General features: G+C 38.1%; 1 protein-coding gene across 9 annotated transcripts in view; it reads left to right on the top strand.

The window, feature by feature from the left end:
- EBF1 (EBF transcription factor 1) overlaps positions 1-20,264 on the top strand; it is a 283,451-nt gene extending 263,187 nt beyond the window's left edge. For 5 of the 9 annotated variants that reach the window (XM_054841802.1, XM_054841801.1, XM_054841800.1 and 2 more), the window contains exons 12-16: positions 5,053-5,118; positions 5,720-5,897; positions 7,444-7,623; positions 11,357-11,551; positions 17,086-20,264. In XM_054841802.1, coding sequence (XP_054697777.1) covers positions 5,053-5,118; positions 5,720-5,897; positions 7,444-7,623; positions 11,357-11,551; positions 17,086-17,117 — 651 coding nt within the window. In that variant the 3' untranslated portion in view covers positions 17,118-20,264. Of the gene's footprint in view, positions 1-5,052; positions 5,119-5,719; positions 5,898-7,443; positions 7,624-11,356; positions 11,552-11,917; positions 13,892-17,085 lie in introns of those variants that run through there. The other 4 variants (XM_054841809.1, XM_054841808.1, XM_054841807.1 and 1 more) reach the window with 2 other exon arrangements.
- Positions 20,265-21,344: the final 1,080 nt, after the last annotated feature.

The raw sequence follows: 21,344 nt of genomic DNA, 5'->3' as shown, positions 1-21,344 counted from the left end.
ATACCAAGCTAGACGGCCGGCATCCTTCTAAATGGCTCTCTACCAAAATGTTGGTTTTGCCTTTACTCTTGAAAGAGGTGTTCACAATGTTATCTTTATCTTGTAAAATATAATGCATATGCAAATTTTCAGTAGAAGTTTAAAACTTAGTTCTAACAGATATCCTTAACTGGCACATTTATAGTTTCACCCATTGAAAAACAAAGAAAAAGTTTGAGCAAAAATTATTGTAATTTTGACTTGAAATTTCAGAATGTGACCTTTCCAAGGTGAAGAAGGGAACTGGAGTCTGATGTTCAGCATTTTGACTCTGCAGAAGAGGTTTTTTTTCTTGCAAGTAGCCATGAGAGTAGGAAGTTAGAAGGCAGAGCCAGGAGGTCAGACATAAGAGTCAAGGAAGTATGAATGACATCATCATCCCTAAGTACCCTCTCAGAAGATGAATGAGCTCTCTCTTGTATTACAATGCTAAAGAGCATTAGAAGGTGATATGATATCTAGACAACACATAAGATAAATGCCTCAGAGTATGCTAGAACAGCTTCCCCCCCACGCCCTCCACAAGTACATAAATCCTTTGGTGGTCTCAATAATACAATATGTGGCTGATGAGTATTATATATTGTGGTCAGCTGCTTCTTGACAAAATTCATTTAGATTTAACAAGTACCTTGAACATTATCTAATTTAGTTACTTAAGCCGAATAACTCAGTGTAACTCTAGGTATCCTATAGCTGACTAGACACACAGCCCTTTTGGGACACAGAGTGGATTTTTTTCATTAGCTGCTGAATAAAAAGTAAGCAGATGTCAACAGAAGAAATAGCCCATCCTTTTTAAAGCTGACACAAAATGTGTTTATCATGATAAAACTTGACAGAAAATGTTTTCATAATGATAAAACTTGAAATGCAAGTTTCATGATCTTAATGAATTCCTTCTGAAGGGAATGCATGGCACAAACAAAAGATGGAGAGGTGCTGTAATGTTGGTTTGAGCTACCTTATGTCAGAAGTGGATTCAGTCTGAATTTCAGTCTTTGTGCTTCAAAAGCACAGTCATTCCGGTATGATTTATATAATCTTTCCTACAGTAATTTTGGAATATGCAAAGTTGCAGCAGACTTCACTACCCAGCCTCCTCTTTTGCTTATGTAAACACCCCTTAGTATTTTCAGGAAGAAAAAATGATTAAAATATTTAATTGCATTCCTGTTTCAAAAATTAAAAAAGTAAAAATCTCTCAGTAGAAAATCAGCTTCAGTTTGGAATAAAAATGGACTCTAGATCTGTGGTGTGTAGCTGCATGGAGGGCAGAGTTCTGGTGCAAAATATTTAATCACTAAAGTAATCTTTCCTCTTTTCAATATTTGCTTGATTGTTATTTTGATAGAAATAAAATTATGCTGATTTGAAATAAAATGTAAGACAAGACGACCCTCACTTTAGCTCTAACTAAATGCTGCAAAGTCCTTTATTCTAGACCAAAAGCTGTCAGACTTTTAGCATTAATAGAAGAGTGGATCTTTCTTGACAAATGCCTCCATAAATTAGATATTAGCTTTAGTCAAACTCTGTCTCTCTCAGGAAATATTTCCACTCACATATTCAAGTGGAAGGACCTTACATGATGCCCACTTACTGCTCTGAAAATCTAGGCTTCTGAGATGAAGGCAAAGAAAAATTTCTGTGAACAAAAGAATATCTGGAATAACAGAGCTTGAGCTTATGCAGAGATTTCTTTTTATAGAATGTGAGTTTCGCTCACTTTTTGATACGTCTGTCTGCTGCTCTGTCCACCTATCTATCTGTTTATCTATCACCATCGCAGTGGTAACATGTAGTACCAATTGGATTTTAAAAGACATAGATCTTTTATATTAGCTGTCCTTTTTTATAATACCTTTTACAAATTTAATCAATGCATTTTAATATACAATATAGTTTAAGTGCAGTATACAATAAATATTCGAGCTTCATCTTAAACATGCTCTAGCCTTTAAATTGTTAAAACTGCAGTGCCCTTTCAATCTACTTACATAATGTCATAAAATATACATTTCAAGGTAAATGAAGTCAGCTACTTCAATTTAGTCCCTCAAACTGGTAGTAAATGAGAGGTTAACACTATGGTGCCAAACCCATTATTGAGTAAATTTAGCACCTTGGACAGCTCTGTAAAATCTTTATTGCTTTCCTGACCTGCTCGTCATGTTCTGTCTATGTGTTCAGTGGCTCTCAGCTCTGATTGAAAGGCAATATATTAGATCCCAAACACAAACATGCTCGGGGGCTGCTTCACTGTGAGCATAATGACATGGAGGTGAGAACAATTTTCTGGTCACCGCAATCCAAGCACCTTGCAAGGTCTGTTGCTCTAACTTATAGAGGACTTTTGGGGCTCCTTTGTATGTGTAACCGTAACAGTAGCTTCTATGGTAATTTAAGCAGAGCTGCAAAGGGTTTAAGACGCATTCAGAAAACAAGAAGTTAATAGCTTGAGCATGTCTGTAGTAGCATTTTATTGTGTATTTTTTAAAGCTAGTTTGTGTCTAAAAGAACCACCATCAGCTCTGGAATAGAAGATACCACTATTTGACACAGGAGTTTTTGTGTAACATCTACTTTGTATGATCTGAAAATGTCACAAACAAGAAATGCTTATATTGTGTGAAAATATTGTTAGACAAAGTATGAAACTCAAATTTCCAGACTCTGAAATTGTTGAAAAAAAATATAACCATTGACTAGCTAGGGAAATTGAATGCAACTTGTCAAGCATATTTCAATAAACCATCATGACAATTAGTTTTATTTACATGCAATATGATATGGCATGAAAGAACTTCCAGTGTTTAAGAACTGGAATATATTTGATATTAGGTAGAATGGCTGTAAGACTCCACGTAATTACCTCATTTTTTAACATGGTCTTCAATCTCTTTTTAGATGCATTCTAAGGTTTTTAGCTCAGCATTACATAAATAACTATGATTAGTCAGGTAGAGCGGAAATGACTATTTAAACTTTCTCTTTTTTTAGTAATTTGGCATAATGACAGCTTAGGTTAACAATATTCCAAAGCAGTTTGTGGGCTCTGTATCACATTCTAATTTTCCATCAGTGAAAAATATAGTGAAAACAATTTCTGCTGAGGTGAAATAAATCCTAGTTTGCAAAGTCAAACACCTGTGCAGTAATTTGCCACCTAAAATCATGGATTGAAAAAGATAACATTTTTTAGTAACATCTCCATCCTTCTCTAGTTTGTATCTTCAGTATGAGGCAAAAAGGGCAACTCAGGGTTCTGACGATTCTGGTAAAGCAACAAGAATTGATTGTACCTGGATGTTGTTTGTAGTCTGTCTGTCCATGATTATACTGCTAACTATTGTGGTCAAGCTACACCAAAAAACCCCCCCCAAACCCAAAACAACAACCACAACAGAAAGAGAAACAAAACCAAAAACAAACAAACAAACAAAAACCCAGAAAAAGGCTGGTAGCAACTTAAATCCTCAGAATCTGTTTCAAACGTAGTGATTTAAAAATCCATCAATTATATATTACATCTCGCTTCATATGTGGAAAATAATTTAAATGTGTGTTCTGAGAGAGGGGTGTGTGCAGCAGAAGGCAAGCCTAAATGTTTACTGGGAGTACAAAAATCCTCCATCTCATTTTTGAATTTAGGACATTATATATGTCATAAGTAGTTACTGCAGTATGACAACTATTTTATCTTATATTATAGAGAATTTAAAATTGAAAAAAATGCTAATACGCATCTAAAAGCTTGTCATTTGAAGAGTTGTTCAAGGATTTTTGAAGAGGTTATGGTGACAGCAAAATGAACGCAATTATATCTCTATTTTCTGATCAGAGTCTACAGTATATGAAAATTGAGCATTACTGTTTCTTTTTGGTATAAAATATGGCTATTGTGTAAAATATTTTAAGTTAAAAAGTTTAACTTTGTAGAAAACTGTAAAATCCTTAGAACTGGTACTATTTTTGTAAGCTACCTGCAGAAATATGCTGTGGTGAATAGCATCGTGTTAGTAAACTAGAGCAATACTTAGGGACTGGGAATGACAAAAATATATGGTTTTACTCAAAGGACAGTCTCGACTATTTATGATCAGGCAGTTTGGAATCTGCTAGATGCTTTGAAAGAATAAGAAAAAAATTTCTTCTGGGTTAATTCTGCAATATATTTTTGCATTTTCTATCGGGATTGTTTATAGAGATTTTTCCACACTGTAAAATGTAAGAACACAGGAAATGTTATTATTACTTGAGAGCCAGTTTAAAATAGTCCAAGAAATATTAAGTGAAAAGGAACAAATAAGAAAATGAAAAAAAAAAAAAAAATGCCCAAAATGGAGAACTAAACGCCAGTCTGTTTTAAATTCTGCTGTCCATGCAGGGAATTTTTCCAGGAAACACTGCACCGTACTGGGCTATTCTCTCATACTGCATGTGTTTTCCCCTTGTGAATCATTTTATGTATATGGATCCTGCTCTGACCCATCATATCAGGATACAAACCAAAGAAGTTGAAAGGTTACATTACCAGTAGCACAGGACTGATTGGATATCTTTTGAACATGGCCTGCTGGGTAAGGTCACAATTCCTGCAGTATGCAATTAAGAATAAAATAAACACATCGAAGGGATTCATAACATGCTCTGGATGACATTGATTGCAGTAATCTAGTAAATGACCTCGGGATTGTATTCTGCAATAAACCGATGAGTGGTTTATAGTGCAGATGGTAGAGACAATTGAGTGATGTATTTTATTTTGCAGCACCAATGATTCTCACCTTTTGACTTGATTAAGCGTGTGTGCGAATAGGATGAACTAGTGATTTAACACCATTCAGTGGTTGCTGAGAGTTGTTACAATTAAGGTGTACCTGGTGGGAGGAAAAAAAAACAAAACAAAACAAAACACAAAACACGGTGCAACTAATAGAAGAGTATAAAGATTCTAATATTTCTTTTCCCCCACAAGGAGTTTATTGAACTCTGTTTTTATATTGACAGGAAGTAATACTTAAGAGGGCTGCTGATTTAGTAGAAGCACTCTATGGTATGCCACATAATAACCAGGTAAATGCATTCTACTTCAGCAATTCTAAACCATGGCTAATTCTCAGATGTATAGATAGATGAGGGGCTAAAGGTATATGATGCTACAATGTGAGACAAAAATAAACATAGAGGGCAATGTCATATCTGGAGTGGGTTTAGTTTGCTTGTTTTCTTTTTTTAAAGGGTGTGAATTTAGTGCTTGTAAAAGCAACATGTTATTAACCCTGGAGGCATTTGCCCACTTTCACCAGATACTATATAATATGAGCAATGACAGGCATTATGTCTTGCCACCAGTAATTTTTCAATCTTGCCCTAAAGATAGGTTTAAGGTGGAGTAAGTCTAGGCTCCAGACCCATTTTGCCAGTTGGTCTTGTTATACAGAAGCGTGGCCGCTGGGACTGAAACTTCCAGCTCTCTTACCACAGACGTCAGGATTTATCACGAAGGCAGTGGATCTTATAAGCATTAGCTCTCCATCAGCCAACTGGTTTAGAAAGAAAAGCATCTAGTTTTTGCCTTCAGACAGGGAAATGTTTCATTTTAGTTTGTAAGCAAAGGTTTGTCAGAGTCACATTGGTAACGCTTTTATTCTTTTTTTCCCTTCTTATCCTCTAGGAAATAATCCTGAAAAGAGCAGCAGACATCGCAGAAGCACTCTACAGTGTCCCCCGCAATCACAACCAGCTCCCCGCCCTTGCTAACACGTCAGTCCATGCAGGAATGATGGGAGTGAATTCCTTTAGCGGTCAGCTAGCTGTCAATGTTTCGGAAGCCTCACAAGCCACCAATCAGGGTCAGGAGAAGACTCGTCTTCCTCTCTCTTTGAACCTTTTCTGATAAAAGTCAGGGAAACGAGCAGAGCAGTGAAAGAGTGATGGTTCAAAACTGAAGGCTAGGAGCACATCTAGACGGACTCCATCCCACACGCGTGCACAACCTTTGAGTGATGCAATACTGTCATGAGATAGGGCTTGCTTTAGTGACTTTTGGCCCAATGTGGGAAAAGCACTTCTTCATATATCAAAATAGCTTTTCCTTCTGCTCAGAATAACACTTGTATTTGTGTTTAAATCCCACTAATTTTAAAAGGATTTCTATTGACTTGAGCACGTACTTAACATTAAGTACTGGCTTATGTATTTTCCTAAGCATGGATGATCTCTCAGTCTGGGCCCTATGTAGCATTTCTTTATAATACAAAAGTATCCCTTGAATATTTGTCTGTTTGCTTTGGTTTTGCGGGAGACATAATAACGGCACTGACTTTTTCTCAGAGTTTGAGACTTTTCTAAATTTTGAAAGTAGCAAAAAATAGAAACATTTAAAAAGAAATTTCCAGAGCTTCTCTAATTTTTTAAAGTGGTTTTCACTTTGTATAAAATCAATATTGTTTTAAATCCTACAGTTAAAAAAATAAATGTCAAGAATATTTTGGTAAAAACTTTGCATTTTCCCCTCTCTTTTGCTCAGCTCTATTTATTATTATCCAACTTAAAAATCCACTTTAATGAGGAAGTATTAGAATGAGACTGTTTCTAGAAGGGCAGATAAAATTATTTTACATTACACTAAAAGTAGAAATTATTTTTAGATTAAAATATTTTACAGGTGTACCGTGTGGTAGGAAGAAAAGTTGGCATTTTTTTCTTCTAGGAGTGAAGATGCATTTTGTATATCTGTGCTTCTAGAAACAAATATTCCTTTTTGGATGTGAGTTTCCCAAAACACCATTTCCAGAATTAGGTAGAGATTCAAATTTTAAGTTGGTGCCAAATTTGATAGTCATTTTCTACCAACATAATGATCAGACCAGGGCACAAAGACTAAGGAGATCCTACTACTTTGAGAAATACACCTTAGATTTGCTAAAGTGTGCAGTGAACATCTAATTTGAGATGCGTTAAATGAGAACGACATCAGAAGAGAGTTAACAAAAATCACATGCTTTTGACATACCTTAAGTCAGTATGTACTCCTCACTTTGAAAATGTAGGTCACCTTTCCTCCATTTCCTACAAACAGCTCTTTTAGCGTGAGTGTTCCTGTAGTACCCAATGGTAAACTTTGCTCGAGGGCATGGGTTGCCTGAGGAGCTGTGAAGGCTGTAGCCTCCCTCCTCCCCTTTGTGCTCCCATCAGCAATGACCTAAGCACTGAGGGTTCACAATTTGGGGTCCCAGGTGGTGGCAGTGGTCAGTCCCACCCCCCCCTCCCCGAACACACCATGGCTGGACTAGGCTGCTGGCTTGGTAGCCCAGAGTTACTAGCTTGTAGCTGTTTGTGTAAGAAACTGTTCTCGGGCTAATACCAGTTTCTAAATGTATTCCCTCCCCACAAAAGGTTTTACTCGCAACTCAAGCAGCGTGTCACCTCATGGCTACGTGCCAAGCACCACCCCTCAGCAGACAAATTATAACTCTGTCACAACAAGCATGAATGGCTATGGGAATGCTGGAATGTCAAATTTAGGCGGTTCTCCAACCTTCCTGAACGGATCTGCTGCCAATTCTCCCTATGCCAGTGAGTATTATATGGCTTTTCTGTATTTTGCACATTTTAATTAGAAGGAGATGGTGACTTTTCTGTGATACTCAATGTTTAGTTTCTATTTTGAGAACTTGAAACAGAGCTTGGTCCTGTTTCTCCTCTCCAAGCCACTGATCTTTGAAGCGCTTTGAAGACATTAGTGTTGCCAGCAATCCTCCTCCTCCTCCTCCTCCTCCTCCTCCTCCCCTCCTCCTCCTCCTCCTCCTCCTCTTCTTCTTCTTCTTCTTCTATTATTATTATTATTATTATTATTATTATTATTATTATTATTATTATTTAGAAGTCTCACAAGCGCTTAAAAAGAATGATGTCTGTCATGATGTGGGCTGATAGTTTCATAATTTCCCTTATACTCCGTAAATAAGAAACACTGTCCTCAACATTGCTAGAAAGCAGGGATGGCATGAGTGACTTATGTCCATTGGAGCGGATCAAAAGTCAGTTGTCAGTACGCAACTTTTTGTTGCAGTGGTTATGAAAGGAAGCTAGGGGTATTTGCTGCAGGAAAAATAGGTTTTTTCCAGCTGTAAGATATGAAGGGCAGAAAAGTTTACTGTAATAAGACTGACATTTTCATAAGCTGCATGATGATGTTTCTGAGACCTCTGAGCAAATAATATGTTCATAACCTTTATAGAAATTATGAATTACTATTGGGCCTAAACTTGATTGCTTATACTCCATTTGCTTTGTAAGTAGGTATTATATTGACTTCACTGAGAGCTTAGTATTAGTCAGTAAAATGTGACAATGGCTCTTGGAGTTTGTGTTTTAGTGTCTGTAGAGAGAATGCCACAAGGATGTAAGTCATACAAATCATATATTCCATGGCGTAAAGAGCTTATGGTCTACAGTCCCAGTTATGGAAATATTTATGTGTAGGACTAACTTTCTGCATTTTGATATTAAAGGTTTAGTAACCTGTTTAAATATAAATACATTTCTATTGGTAAGGGTCTATGAACCTCTTCTGCAGCTGCTCATGCAGCTCAGTAGTCCCTATTCACATGAGAAAATTAAATGAATAGGACCTGCCCAATTCCTCTGACATTACTCATGTGGCATAAAAGATTCCACTGACATCTGTAGAAAGCTGCTAGCAGAATCAGGCCAGAAGGTCTTGTCATATAAATAGGTTTATAGGCTGAGACCCTAGCATGGACAGGACAAACAGAGTGCTGAACATACCAAGGTTTACGCAGCAAATCTTAAGTTTAGTGGTTTAACAACAGCAATGAATTATTTTGAATTGCAGTGCTAGAGTTCTGAATTAAAAAGGGGATAGTTACTGTGATTTAAAAAATTATCTCCAAGGCATCTTAGCTGCTGGAAATTTAGAAGAAAATATTTACCCACATAACTAGTACTTATAACCTGGGAATTGCTAACCAGTTATTATTTTTGTACTCTAATAATAATGTAACAAGTAACGTTAGATAGTACCTTACTTATTAAGTTGAATTTACTGTCATAGAATCTGTGCACTCTGAATTCATAATATAACATGATTGATGAGACATCTCTTTTTGGAAGCAGATGCCAGTAATGCATTTAAAATATTCTAGCAGTGTATTATTTCATATTTATGAACAAAGTCCTCTTTAGAATAGCGCTTCACTTCCCAGCCCTGGTTTTCTATCCTAGTTATATTTTGGGAGGTTTTCTTGGTAGATCTGTCATTCTGCTAATGCCTAATCCATTGAATCAGAAAATGCTTCAATCATGACCTGAAAATTAAAAGGTGGCATTCTTAATTAAATCAATAAACTAATTGCTGTATAGTAGCAATTCAATTTAGGTGCTTTGATTGCTCTCCCTTAGCAAGTACTTCCAGACATACAGTGACTTCAGACTAAGATTGTATCTGTCAGACTGTGAAACTTTGAACATTTAATTTCCATTAATTGATTTCCTCAGTGTTAACAAATATGCTATCAGATTCTCAAATAAGAACTCAAATAAGGTGATTTTTATCTACATAAATGCAAATAAAATAATAATTCAATTTCCAGATGATAGGAATTTTACTCTATAATATGTAATTATTCATAGCCCCCTTGTGTATTCTAAACAGGACGAAGAATGAAAGTATGGGATCTTACCATTGGTCTTTACCTTTTTTTTTTTTGGACAAAGAGGGGAAACTGGCAATGCTATTTGAATATAAAAGTAGTTGGCTTTATTTCTGTGAAATCAAATTCACTTAACACCTCAATGATAAATACATGAACCAAAGATATTTATCCCACTACACAGTAAAATAGAGTTTAAAGAATATATGTATGTAAAAACCAAACCTCCCATATAGCCAGTTTGCATTTTGGACAGTCAGGTCAGTCCCTAAAAAACCAAAAAGGACAGCCTTATATCTACACTTATTTAGAAAAACTGAAGACTCTCATTGTATTCAGTTGTGTAGTTAAAGCCGGATCACGTGAACCAAAATGGCTTCATTGCTTCATTCCAGCTGAGATTCCAGTCGACGGCTCTGAATGAGAATGTTGTATTGACTGTATTCAGGCAGTGGTCATAGATCCTCTGGAAGAGTTATTTCTCTTGACCATTATAAAACAGACTTTCATTTTCAAAATTCTCCATCTCAGGCGAGATATGAAATGCCAGCTCCATTCCTGTGCATAAATAAAAGGGTCACGTGAGAAATACGACTGGTTTTCATGTCACTGAGAATTCCTGGGAAGTTCCCACAGCAGAAACTTTCCCAAAGCTGATGGATACAGGGAAGCTGGAGACTGACTTGGTACTAATAGTTATAACACAGAAAGCATCTGTGGCCGTTGTGAGAAAGGTTTACTGGTTTCTCCCATTGGGAGATAAAAGAAAAGCACGGTTTCTGTCAGTCATCCACATATATTTTTTTTTTGTGCAGCAGACACTCAAAACACTAGTGCCAGGAGACCAAAGGGGTAAAAAACTGTCAGAGTGGCCATCTCACTGACTGCTTCATGCTGGACAGCCTTCACGTGTATATATATGTATGTTTGTGTATATATGTATATATATTCACAGCTTTCTGAATGACTCCTTTTAAACTCTAGTTCTTGCAGGGTTTGGGAGAGGAAAGAAACCCAACTATTTTTGCTCACTTTTGACAAGCAGGTTGGCTGGGTCACCACTAAGACCTTTCTACCTTTTTGCTTGAAACCCTGTAGGTCTGGAGCCATGTTGCTACAAGGAAGGCACGGCTTAAAATGCTGGTTTTGGAGGCCGGTTAAGAACTTAGACATTTTCAAGTTAAAAATTCCAGATCCATCTTTGTACTTTAACCACTCGCCCATCAGTTTAGTAACCCCTGAGTTACCTACGCGGTCTGGATTCCCTCTTATCCACCTACACAAAAACATTACAAGTTCGGACTAGGGCAGTAGCTAATGCCGATCACTAGAAAAGTCTGAAACAGGATGGTAGGATAATGTTCTCGTAAGAGGAAAGAGTTGCACTGACAGAGAATTAAGGGAGTCTTTGAGAGCTCCTAGAATTAATGCTCCTGAACACCTGAAAACCAAACCAAAACTAAACAGGTGGGTTTCCCATAGTGATTGATGACACTTTGTGAACAACCAGAAATCTAACTGCAATAAAGCCCTTGGCCATTTGAAATTAGTCCCAGTGCATCCAAAAAGCAGAATTCTCTTGCTGATTATCTAATACTAAGGAATGCCTTTTGGGGGGTCTTTTTTTCCTCTAGTTGTGCCATCAAGTCCGACAATGGCCTCCTCCACTAGCCTCCCCTCAAACTGTAGCAGTTCCTCTGGGATTTTCTCCTTCTCACCAGCCAACATGGTCTCAGCGGTGAAACAGAAGAGTGCTTTTGCGCCTGTCGTGAGACCGCAAACTTCTCCTCCTCCCACCTGCACCAGCACCAATGGCAATAGCCTGCAAGGTAGGTGAAACCAAGTCTGGAGCATAGATGACTGCTCTCAAAACTGTGAGTTCCTGGTGCCTTGCGAGGCTCTAAGCGACACTGAGTTGTCAAAGGGGATAGAAGACAGTGGGGGATCCCTGGTGGTCTCTGTGCTAAAGTTTCCTCCTGTAAAGAGTAACTGGACTCCACCACCAGCCCACCTAGTATCATGCAGGTGTTTGGCAACCACCCTATCTCTAACTCGACTAATACTGCTGAATTGAGAGGCTGTGTCTTTTAAAGCACAGACCTACTGTTATGATAAAAACCAGTAATATTTCAGCTTACTAATACCATCCTTTTTCTTTCTTTCCTCTCTTATTCCCTGTTGTCGTCCTTTATCAGACCAGTCTTTTGTGGACTCTAGCAAGTACTCCACTGCAGGGTCTCTCCAGGGGCTGGCCTTCTCCTGAAGTACGTCACTCAATCTTCCCTTCCTTTTTTTCCTTTGTCATAGTACACTTGTGCAGAAATCCTACTGAGAGCAAATAGACCGTTACAGAGCTTGGCGCAAACCTTTGCCTTTCATAAATAGAAGACACATTACAAACCAAGAGCAGCATTTTCCAGGTTAACTCATACCAGGGCAAACATTAGTTTCCACTGGTTAATGTACTTGTGTGCCAATTAATTCCATAAATGGCACAGGGCCTTTCTGAAAGCCTCTTCGACTGTTGGTATTAAGGGGCTGCTCCTTTTCTGCATCCCTTCCCATCTCATTACAAAGTATTCCAGCATTAGCACCTAAATACATTTTGAAGCGTTGATGCAAGCCGAGGAAGTGACAGACAAAAGCTTGTCAAACTGAGGATGCTGCAAAGACCAGCACTGCCCATTTCATTGTTTGGTTCAGCCTGTTTTACAACACTGTGCCTAAACCTTCCTGTCTAATTACCTCACTACGCGCTAGTGTGCTGAGAGAGACATTTTCGTGCTCGCTTAGACCAAGGACTTTCCATAAGCAGATGCAGCCAGCTGCCTCCAACTGTGCCAGAGGTGGGAAAGATTTTGCGGTATGCGCTGTGCTTCCCCCAGACCTGAGGTCTGTTTTCCTTTCCACGTGCCTGTGCAAATTATCCAAAGAGCATTGAGCAGGGAATAAAATCCGTCATTTTTAAAGCCATGTTCAGAAGGAGCTGTGCAGAGCCGGGGGAGGATAGTTCCACAGACTCCGCATGTCACTCTACGGCCTCTGGAAAGAGAAATGCCGGGCTTGCGGGCATAATGCCGATGGCACCATTAACAGTCAAAAAAATCTATAAGGCAGAGCGGAAGGAATTCATTCATAAAAGCTGGGATCTGCTGTGACTGAAGGAAAGCGTTGTCCTCAGTGCATTTTACACCAGTGAATTGGAAGGAGGAATCCTTGCAGATGTACACACACACACACAGAGAAATTGTGAAAATACTAGGAATGTATAAGCAGAACTTGGGTACCTTTGGTCAGGACATTGTAATAAATACAGACTGTGTCAGGAATAAAACACAACAAAATTTTCAGATGAGCTGTAGTGTTTAGGAGATCAATTTTCGTGTGTTTTAAAAATTTGTCACTGCCGACATGCTACAAATTTTAAAGGCAACAGCTAAAAATGTTTCACCTCCAAATTAAAAAAATAAAAAGGGAGCTAAGAGTTGACTGCTAGAAGGTTTTGAACATGTTAATGTTTTTTTTTTCTTCTCTTCACCTTGTCCCAACTTGCTGTTGCGGGTGGAGAGAAAAAGCGAGTAACAGAAGACAGCTTTTTCAGGCACTGTTTTTCCTTTCATAAGCCATGGAATTCCCAGATTCCACATACTCAGTTATGAAAAGCAATTATGGAACGAGCTGAGAGCACCAGACACAAGTGGGGCTTGCTGATTGCCTCCTCATTATGTCACATCCAGATCTGTAGTGCCCAGAAACCACACAGATCTGAGTGTTTCCCCTCATTTTTATTTAGCAATTCAGTTTTCATAATAGGAATGAGACACCAAGAGATGGTTCATTTCTAGGTCATCACTGAACTTCTTGGTGAGTTAAAGACGTGCAGCCTTTAGTCCCATGCCTTCTGACACCACCTGAGGCTTGTAATAATCACTCAGAAATGCACTGCCTGTTGTGCCTTATTGCTTAAATAAACAACCATGTATAAGGAGGCTGTCTTCTCTCTCTTGGGCTTCTGGATACATCAGAAAGCAATCAAGCTTTCCTTATGGAGCTCGGATATCAGCAGAACTCACTAAAACAACAGCTAGGCTTATCTGTTGTTCTCTTTGCCATGCAATTTTGTAAAACTCAAAATACATTTTTATTGCTAGCAGCAAATACAAATTAGTATATGATAGAAGAAATAATGCCCATTGGTGGGAGTTCTTCTAGTCTCTGCCCTCCCTTTTTGGAGGTGCTGTGATCTCATATCTACACTGTTTCCCACTGATATCTCTGTTTTCAGGATCAATAACATTCTACAGCTGAGAAAATTTGCATGACTAGATGTAGCACTTATGGAATCAAAGTAGAGTGATATAAATGAAGACTTGGAAAAAATGGAAATATCAAAGCTTTTAGGCAGAAAAGATATCATTTTGCCATTTGCCTTGTAATTTAATTCAGAATTTCAGAGCTCTTCAAAAACAATAGTGCTTTATAAAAATGAGCTAAGATCTGTATCCGTACCATTTATTTCCAGTGGCAAAAGGTGCGTGGCTGATACGTAACTACAGGGAAATGTCTAAGCCATGAAGGGAGGAGTTGCAATTATGTCACCTTTGTTTGGGCTCCTACCCGGAGTAGGCAGCTGTGCTGTCCCAAGAGAGAGACAATTCTTGGCCACTTTTTGGTGAAATTGATTTGGTTTTGATGACTCTTCTAGCTTGAGAATTTTTTGTGGAATAATGTTTTGACATTTTCTGAAGTATAGATAAGTTTTCTAAAGCAAAATAACATCTTGTTTTAAAGTTTCACTGAATTTGGAATTTAGAAAGGGCTGAAAAGGACGAAAAGGGTGGAAATAGTATGCACAGAGGATTAATTATTCATCAGACTCTGCTCAGTTGCACTCATCACATATAGGAAGACTCACTCCCATCTGCTCAACTCCTTGCTTATCTGAGTAGTAAAGGAGGGAGCACTGTTGCCAGTATTGCTTTTCTCTGCGCTGTAACGAAAGGCACTGACGTCCAAGCACTGCAGTCCCACCCCTATATTCTGCTAAACAACTGCCATCCAGAAATCTCCAAGTGCTTTACTAATAGAGCTAAAAATGTTTATTCTGGGGTAAGAAACAGAAACAAATCAAATGGCTTGATGTAATACAATGAGCTCGAAGGAGACCTGGGATAAAACCTGTGTCTCAGGACCATGCCCTCGTGAGTCTTCATATGTTGAGATAGGGAAAATTACACTCTCACCCTTAGCTGTAGGTGGCTGCCTTGCAGGGCTGCCACAGCAGAATTACAGTCTGGTTGACTGTATCCATCGCTGCCGATGCCTATTTTATTGATGCCATCTAGTTCCATGGTTCAGGATCCCAAGAGCAGAGTAGGGAGCAACCACACCAGTGAGAGCATTGCTTGGCTTGGGTTTCCTTCATTTTTAGTCACATGAACCAAAGGGACAGCCCAATTGTGAGGATTCAGAACTTGTTATTTGAGACACTGCTGAAATAAAACCCTTTGAGAATTTTTTTTTAAACAAAGTTGCTGTTGTTTTAACCAGAGATGAATGAATCCACAAGGAATCTAAAAAAAAAGGCAATATCGAATTCTTCCTGTGATTTGAGATGGAAACAGCATAGCTATGGAGATAATACGAAAATGCATCCTCAGATTATCTCCATGGTAGACCCTAAAAAAGCCCATCACAGGAAATACCTCAGCAAGGAACATCTAAGACATGGTGGTGTCCTGTATGCTACTCACTTGAGTGTCTTCCTGTAGGGCTTAAAGCAATTCAAGTCACCTCTCTGTCGCTTTTATCCTCATTCTCAGCTCCTTGAAGAGCCCTTATGTGGAGCAGAAATAATCAGTACAATGATTCCACGTAAAAACATTGCTGAATGATAAATTCCAAGAATTGAAATCCTGCTGTATAGTTGCAACATGTCACCTCTGAGGATGGCCTGTTGCAAACATGTGGATGTACTTTGCATTCTCGCCTTCTCCTCTCATTTTATTTCATTTAATCAGTGCAGTTTACTCGAGCTGTTCTCCTCTTGCTGATTAGACTTGTAATTCTTGCACATATGGTGGTGTTTGTGGAGAAAACATTTCCCTCCTCTCCCCCTCCAACCCCAAATCTGTGAGTCTTTTACTTTGGCTCTGTTCTTATCAAATAATTGCAGCTGTAATTAAAGCACAATGAATCAGCACCAGTCACAGGGTTGAGTTCTTCCTTAAGAAATTACATGTCCAGATGTCTGAGATGGCAGGCAGTTCTAGCATTGAAATAATGTGCCCATGAAGTGCCGCCAACCTGAATGCGAATCTGTTTTCTACCTTTTGGCAGATAACCGCACGACTAGTACTTTAAAGATGCATTGTTGTTACAGTTTTCATCATAAGCTTGCATGACTACCTCCTGTAATGATGTGCTTGCTCACAGTATGTCACTTGGACACTCGGTGTGTCTGTTCTTCATAGAGTCCCTGGTAAACAGAGGGAGACCAAGCTGGAGGTCCAGCTAGGTGGAAGACTGTACCTGTTGACTTTTAATGAATGTCTCCTCTGTAAGAGAGGTGATGGTTTCATAGAAAATGATGTTAGGAAGCATAATAAAGAAATACTGATGATTCAACTTAGCCAACAAACGAGAAGACATTCTAAATTAACATCAACATATGACTCAATGTAGTTGGTGATGTCTGCTACAAGTGTAATAAAACCATGAGACGCCGGTCTGCTAAACCAGCAGTTAAGGACATATTTCAATTTGAAAATTGGATTTGAGAGTTTAAGTCTTTTTCTGAACACCTGGAAATGCACACATATGTTCCAGGGCTGAACACTGAACTTGTAAGAGGAAACTGGAGAATGAAGGACTGGTGGCGTGCCTAAGGCAACTAACCCCCCACTCCATCTGCAGTATTGCTGGCCCGTGGGACTCCAACCATTAATGGAGCAAGTAGCTGCTTGACTTTTAAAAGAGTAATAGAATGTGTGGCAACGGCTGGGTCAGGTTTAAGCCTCCTGAGCATTTTGAGATTTTGAAGCTAAAATCAGAAAATTAAGTTGGGGTCTGATTCTGATATCAGGGGAAGTGCACTTTTTTGCCAGAAAATCACTAATTTCAGCAGAGTCACTTGCAATTTAAACCAGTTGCTGATCAGAATAAGGCTTCCCATGATTACTGTGTGCATAGTTGTCTCTACTTATATGATACTTATATATAAATTTAATTCACAGTAAGGCTGACTACTTTGCTAGTAAATGTTTAAAAGCACTGAGGATTTTAAAAGTTGCTGGATAATGCAGAAAAGTAACTTTTCCCCCCCTTTCTCTCTCCCCCCTCTCCTCCCTTTTCCTTCTGACAGCTATATCTGGCATGATTGTTCCCCCCATGTGAAAGAATTGCCTTGAAGAATTTTATTAATGAAGAGGTTGAATTCTGCTTCAGAGAGAATCTGATACAAGTCCCAGAGTGGAACTTTTTACTCAGGCCTTTTTAAAAATAAAAAAGAAATAAAGAAGAATCTTACAATAACTGCGGATTTTTAAACAAAACAAAAATCACCGTCCTTGCAAATACTGAAATTAACAATCTACAGTTGCAAGGTGTTGATTCAAGTTGTCCATCCCAAATACCTGGGAGATATATTTATTGTATGTTGGTTAAAAAAATCCACTTTTTTTTTTTTTATTTTGCGGGGGTGGGTCTTGCTTTTTTTTCCTTCTGTTTTTTTGTGTTTTTTTAAGGCTTGATTTAATTCAACACCATTTGTCTTTTATAAATCATACAATTACACAAGGGACACTAGAGATGGAACTCCACATTTTTAATTTATGATATTTTTTTTTTTAAAGCTGTGTAAAGAAAAATGAAGTGGTGTCATTTACATACAAGTCTGTATGGGACAGAATAGAAGTGCCAGTTAGTTTTTCGTAGAAGAATTATGGCCATTTAATTAAGGGTCGGCTCATACAGGTTGCGTATCCAGTGGCGACTAGCTAATATGATGCATTTTTAATGTTCCAATTAAATAGATATCGCTCCCTAGAAAGCTGATATTTTTGGATGACAAGGGCAGGATGAGGGGTGGGATTAGTAACCTGTCTTTAATATCAGGCGAAATAACTGTGTAAATAATAACACAAGGGAAGTTGGTGAAAGCAAAGGTAAGGATGCAAATAACACGCGTCCTCTCGAACTGAAAATCCAGTGCCTCCAGATGTAATCCTAAAACTGCAGAATTAGATGAGCATGGCGCTCTCTCCAGCTTATGTGTCAGACTCTTCCCAAATGAGCGGCCTTCTTGAAGTTTAGCGTCACCTGAGCTGCGCATAAAATGCCATTCGGATCTTGCATAGCCGTCTAACGGCACAGACCGCGGCCATCGCGCGTGGGGTGTTTTTGGCGTAGCCCCTCTCCCCTTCATCTACTTGTTTTTACGGGGCAGGATGAGAACAGACTCGTCTGCGGTTCTGCGTCCTCACAACCTAAAAGTACACGTTTCCGTCCGCCTCCCGCTAGGATCGTTCCTGTATCAGCCGACCCTCGCAGTTTGTATCATAATATATTAAGCAACAGGTAACTGCTTTTGAATAGTAAATGGAAACATGAGTTTGGGGGGGTGGGCGGTGGGGCTGTTAGGAAGATTTCAAATCCAAACCATAGCTTCTGTTTTACAAAAATTTTGCTATCATTATCTGGGAAGTGTTCTTAAAAACTATTAGTCAAAGAGGCAGCAAAGCTCTGAAGATGCATTACCTGATATTTTTTCTTTGCTGTTGTGTTTTGTATGTAGTTATAAATACTGTAGATTTTTTGTGATTTTTTGCCAAAGTTGTTGTTCTATTTATACATTTTAATGTCTTAAGACAGTTTTTCAATATCACAAAAAAAAGAATTTTACTGCATATTTTGCAAAAAGAGCTCACTACCTTTAGCTTGCACATACTTGCAAAATTAATTAAAGAAAAAAAAAGCTTTTTGTTTCTGTTTTTTTGTTTGTTTGTTTTAAAGGGGATTTTGTAAAATATCCATATAAATAATGTATTTATCTTTGGAATTTGTACATTGCTTTTTATCCCCTACAAGTTTATTTTATTGTGTATGTTTGCTATGTGAAAAGTGCTGATTTGTTTCGTCATTCACCGTTGTATTAGCTGTTTAAATGTGATTTTAAAACATTTCATTTATAGGGTTTTTTTTTAGTATTGTTTAAAACCATGCTTCCATTTTTTTTAATTTCCACCCAAAAGCCATTGTCTATTTTTGTATTATTTGTAAGTTAAGAAGTTTTTTCCAATATATGGCAAAAAGTAGCATATTATTCTTGTAGCATTTAGTTATGTAGATTTTAAAAAAAAATGTATCCTTTGCTTTTGAGGCTTAACAAAAACTAATGCTGTTTTACTCTATTAATATGCATGGGATTTCTCCTCTTTGGAGTGACGCATTTTTGTGCATTAAATATGGGGAGAAACTTCATAGAACTCAATGAAAATACTTTCTTTCTTAAGTCTGCTTGTATATTTCTCTGTCTTTCACATAAATATAAACCAGCAGATTGGATGCCTTAACAATGCAAATCATATTCATTTCACTTGTACATTGTACTGTGCACCAGAACTGTCAATCATCACTAACATTCTAAGAAAAAAAAAAAAAAAAGGAATTGAAAAGCACAAAAGAACTGTTTTGTTACCTTAAAACAATATAACTTTTTTCTAGTCGAGCAAGAAATCATTTACAACGATGCTGCAACTGTGCATGCTTCCTGTATGAATTTTGCAATGGTTTTCACTAGAATGTCACAGTGTGATCTTTGGGGGGAAGGGAAGAAAACAGGATTTTTTTTTTTCATGGTGAGAAAATAAAAGAAGAGAAAACTGGAAAATGTGAGAGACATCAGTTTATTGCTTCTCTGTATTCCAAGCGATTATTCTAATTCACATAGTAAGCAACAGCACGACAATGTAATCAAATTTAAAGCCATATTTTGTCCAGTGACACCATCAGTTACTCTTGTAGAGCTCCACTCAAAGTCATAGCGATTTTGACACCAGTGTTAGCCATCGATGTTTGTAGTCTTCTACGCCAGTGTCCAAAGATCCTTTGACAATGTGCATAATTTTGTTTTGCTGCAGCTATTTATAGTGATCTGATGAATGGGAATTTATAAAAATCTCCCCCGCACCACCCTTATCTTTTACAAAGTAAAAGATGCAGCTGTTTACAGAATATGGCTTTAAGTGGAAACATTCAGATTTCAGTTTTAACAAGGTGAAGCTTCACAATGACTGGATTGCATAAAGTATGCCTATTTCCTCACAGTTGTACTAGGATGCAGCTAAAATGAAGTCATCTCTGAAACTACTAACCTTTCACCTTCTTATCTAAATCTTTTTGAATAGACACACACACTGTACAGTTCTATTGTTAGAGAAACTAACTACTGTAGAGATTGTTATAATTTTTTTGCAGAAATTCAAGCTGTAAAAACTTTTCAACTTTCACAATATTTAATTAAAGTTACTTCCTGTCTGTGAATACAGCTCCTAGTTGTGTGTTTATTTTTCTGCTTCTGCTGGCTAGTAGATGAGAAAAAATAAAATACAGAAGCCAGAGGCTACCGAACCATCTTTCTGAAATTAAGGAGCAGCAGAAATTCATGGAATTACACAGTGAAACATGGTGAATGCTGGTGCACTGACGCTCCTCTTCCTCTGCTACTAATTGATTTCAAAGGATCCTCACTCATGATGCTGAATGTTCATCCTGTTATCATTATTCTTATTGTTTTAATTGGTTTAGTCTATTGAATGCCTGAAAGGCCAACGTATATTCTAGCGGATTTCAGGAGCATATCTGGCTTTAGGTACCCAGTGGCAAAGAGCTGTCTCTCTGAACACAGTGACCATGAAGTACAAGACAAAGGCAGATTAGATCCAGTACCAGAGACCCAGGGAGATTTATGTTTTCATCTTGGTATTATGTCAATGGCAACACTTCCAGGACCAGGTCTTAAGGAGGCTCCTATTAAGTGTTTCCATACTGCAACCCTTTCTAAATGGCAAATCCATCAGCTGCTAAATTGGTTCTAGGCGTTTCATTTCATTCTGTACTCCTCTGGCAGGAGAGGACCATGTGGAGCTTTACCTCTGACATGTGGAAGGTTGACATAATGGCACTTAACTGGGCCTGAAGAGTGGCTGTCATGCAGAAGACCTGTATAGGGACAATAAAAAACCTTTAAACACCACACGTAATGCAACGCTCCAAGCATTTCCAAGGTAGGAATAGAGATGTTGAGGGTTGCAGTTTAAATTAAATTAAAATTTACTTTAAAAAATTAAATTTGCTAAAAACATAATCAGCTGGAAGTGGCTTCTTGCATTGTAAAGTGCTGGATATCTCTTAAATATTAGCAGATCCACTCCAGTAGTTGTTAGAGAAAAGAGAGCTGTTGGCAAAGTCAGCCCCCAAATGTGTTTACTCTGTCAGTACAAGAGATCTGTTTCTTCTGAGATATCTCCTGGTTCTCTTTCAAATGGTGTGAATATTGGCAGCTCTCACTGCAGCCGAGGGCTCTATGAATGCTCAGCTCACTAGAAAGACGTTGGGCCACAC

The sequence above is a fragment of the Grus americana genome, chromosome 14 (assembly GCF_028858705.1).
Source record: "Grus americana isolate bGruAme1 chromosome 14, bGruAme1.mat, whole genome shotgun sequence".
Taxonomy (NCBI): Eukaryota; Metazoa; Chordata; class Aves; order Gruiformes; family Gruidae; genus Grus; species Grus americana.
This window is presented reverse-complemented; position numbering and strand designations above follow the sequence as displayed.